This window comes from Phacochoerus africanus, chromosome 7, assembly GCF_016906955.1.
Source record: "Phacochoerus africanus isolate WHEZ1 chromosome 7, ROS_Pafr_v1, whole genome shotgun sequence".
NCBI classification, from domain to species: domain Eukaryota; kingdom Metazoa; phylum Chordata; class Mammalia; order Artiodactyla; family Suidae; genus Phacochoerus; species Phacochoerus africanus.
In genome coordinates, this window is record NC_062550.1 from 23,710,117 (window position 1) to 23,713,180 (window position 3,064).

At 33.8% G+C, this 3,064-nt stretch overlaps 1 protein-coding gene across 1 annotated transcript; it reads left to right on the forward strand.

Annotated features, from left to right (window-relative positions):
• Positions 1-216: 216 nt before the first annotated feature.
• On the forward strand, positions 217-1,178 carry LOC125131703 (olfactory receptor 6C74-like). The gene has a single exon (XM_047788471.1). It carries the CDS (start codon positions 231-233, stop codon positions 978-980), a length of 750 nt encoding a protein of 249 aa, XP_047644427.1. The 5' UTR covers positions 217-230; the 3' UTR covers positions 981-1,178.
• The last annotated feature ends 1,886 nt before the right edge of the window (positions 1,179-3,064 follow it).

Genomic DNA, 3,064 nt, shown 5'->3' on the forward strand with positions numbered 1-3,064 from the left:
AGGCAGACTATTGTTCTTCCTGGCGTAACCACCGTTAAAACATGAATGAGCACTGTGTATTCTATCTGAAATATAATTTTGCTAACTTTACCTTAAACACTAGTTACCACTGTTTTTTCCATTGGAATCATCACATTCTTTCTTTATCTTTTCTTTTTTTTTTTTTTGGTCCGTTTCTTTCTGCTTTTTTTTTTTCTTTCTATGTAGACCTGGAAAAGTAGAAGACAGTAATGGGAAACCATACAAGAGTGACCATGTTTATTCTAGCAGGTTTGACTGATGACCCACAAATGAAAGTTGTACTATTTATCTTCCTCCTTCTCACCTACTTGCTAAGCATCACTGGCAATTTGATCATCATTACACTCACCCTGGTGGATCCTCACCTCAAGACCCCCATGTATTTTTTCCTTCGGAACTTTTCCTTCTTAGAAATTACCTATACTACTACATGCATTCCTAATTTGTTGATTATGATGGCAACTGGGGACAAAACCATTTCCTATAGCAGATGTGCTGCTCAGGTATTTTTTGTCTTCCTTCTTGGAGCATCTGAATTTTACTTGCTGGCAGCAATGTCCTATGACCGCTATGTTGCCATCTGTAAGCCCCTGCATTACACAACCATCATGAACAGTAAGATCTGCATTCAGCTTGTCCTCAGTTGTTGGATCGCTGGGTTCTTTACCATCTTTGTACCTCTCCTCTTAGGCCTGCAGCTTGATTTCTGTGACTCCAACATCGTTGATCATTTCTACTGTGACACAACTGCCCTCATGCAGATCTCATCTTCAGACACACATCTCATTGAGACGGTGGGATTCATATCTGCTTCAGTGACTCTCGTGGTCACACTGGTGATGGTGATAATATCATATACCTATATTGCATTAACGATTCTAAAACTCCCCTCAAGTAATCAGAGGAAAAAAGCCTTCTCAACCTGTTCGTCTCACATGATTGTGATATCCCTTTCTTAAGGCAGCTGCATCTTCATGTATGTTAAACCTTCAGTCAAACAAAGAATATCTTTTTCCAAGGGAATTGCACTACTCAATACCTCTGTAGCACCACTTTTGAACCCTTTTATCTACAGTTTACGGAACCAACAAGTGAAAAAAGCCTTCATGAATATGACACACAGGGCTGTTTCTTTCTCAAAAAAATGAATGTTTGTTCTCTGTGTAAAGGAAATGAATAAAGGAGCCTATGATAACATCAGTGTATCCAACTGTAGCTTCCAATATATATATTTCCTCCTTTTTTTTCATTAGTCATTCTCTCTCTCAAGCTTTATTTTCACAAAAATTTTTGTTTCAGTGAAGAAAATTTTCTTTGTATTCTTCAATAGAGATTTTTTTGCTCATTTCTTTTCCTTTAATATATGGGAAAAGTTGACCTAAGTTTTTCAAACCATCTTTATGTCTAATATTTCTAGTTAGTCAAGAAGATAAAGTATTTTTCATTTAAATTATATTGAATGTAGCATAATTTATTGTAAACATAAATTCCATACTTTATTTGTATTTACTTATGACATTCTTTAAGCTAATATTCATTTATATCTTTTTTGTAATACTAGCAATGCATTGGTGCATACACTATTTAATGAAATGAAAGGATATATAGTAATGATTTGTTTTTAGTGTTGATGCTCAAATTAGAAAATATTTGTTTATTGATCATTGTTTTAAACTACTTTCCATAGAAACTTGTTTTTTAGTTTTTATTTGAGAATTATTAGCATTTATAAGCATTTGAATTATAGATTAAAAAGTGTAGCTTCTTTTTGAAAAGTTAATGAAATATTGTGGCTATTTGGTTTTTCCATACACCAACATTTCCCTTCAATAACTTGGGGTACTTCTGAAGCTCACTTAAGGTTAAATAAAGAAAACAATGCTTATCAACGTCTTTATTCTCTTCAGATGGACATACACAGAGATACATAATTATATAGCTATATGTCCTATCATGGAAACCTAAGTGATAGAATAAACTAAAGCTTTTTTTAAGGATTTTTGAACTGGAAGTCATTAAGTGGATATTTGGGGAACCCAAATCAATTTCTATGCCATGACCAAAATATGAAAATCTGAAATATAGTAAAAAAAATGCTTTCAGAGGTACACATCATTTTCATGATTTTTCCCCCCAAAACTGTGTGTGCATTAGGTCATAATTTTCTTTTTCATTTCCTTTCATTTTTAACTATGGATCTTGGTTTGAAAAAAAACTGGAAAACACTAAAAGAGTAAAATGATATATAACCGGGGGGGGGTATATACAGTATATAAGTAACAGGACAAATTTATAAGTTTCTGTATAATTATAATTAATGAACTGGATCTTAAAAGATATGTAATGGATAAGAATACTATTTCAGGAAAATGTTCAAAATACATCACATTTTCCTTCATCTCTTATATGTCTACTTTTTCCATTTTGAGAAAATACACATAATGACCCTAGATCTAGCTTTAGAAATTTTAGGAGCACAGAATTTGAAAAAAAATACACAAAACATATTGATACAAACTTATGTAAGTAAAACATAAGAATCTGTCAATCTTTTTTTTAGTGTTGATTGTTATGTGTGAACCAGGGTGAATTTGCATAGAAAACATACTAAGTTAAACCCCTAATTTATCATGGAGCTATTCTGAAATGCTTTACTTATACTTTGTTTTGTTTTGTTTGTTTTTTAGGTCCACACCCATGGCATATGGAGGTTCCCAGGATAATGGTTGAATTGGAGTTGTAGCCGCTGGCCTACGCCACAGCCACGCCGGATCTGAGACGCGTCTGCGACCTACACCACAGTTCATGGCAACACCAGATCCTTAACCCACTGAGCAAGGTCAGGGATTGAACCTGTGTTCTCATGGATACTAGTTAGATTTGTTTCCACTTAGCCACAACGGGAACTCCTACTTATACATTTTTAAATGATTGTCGTCTACTATTTATTTAATATAGAAGATGTCCTACAACTCTTGATAAGGATTAGCACTTTTAAATTAAAACTTTCCCATTCCCACTCTTCCCACTCCTGAGCAGGTTA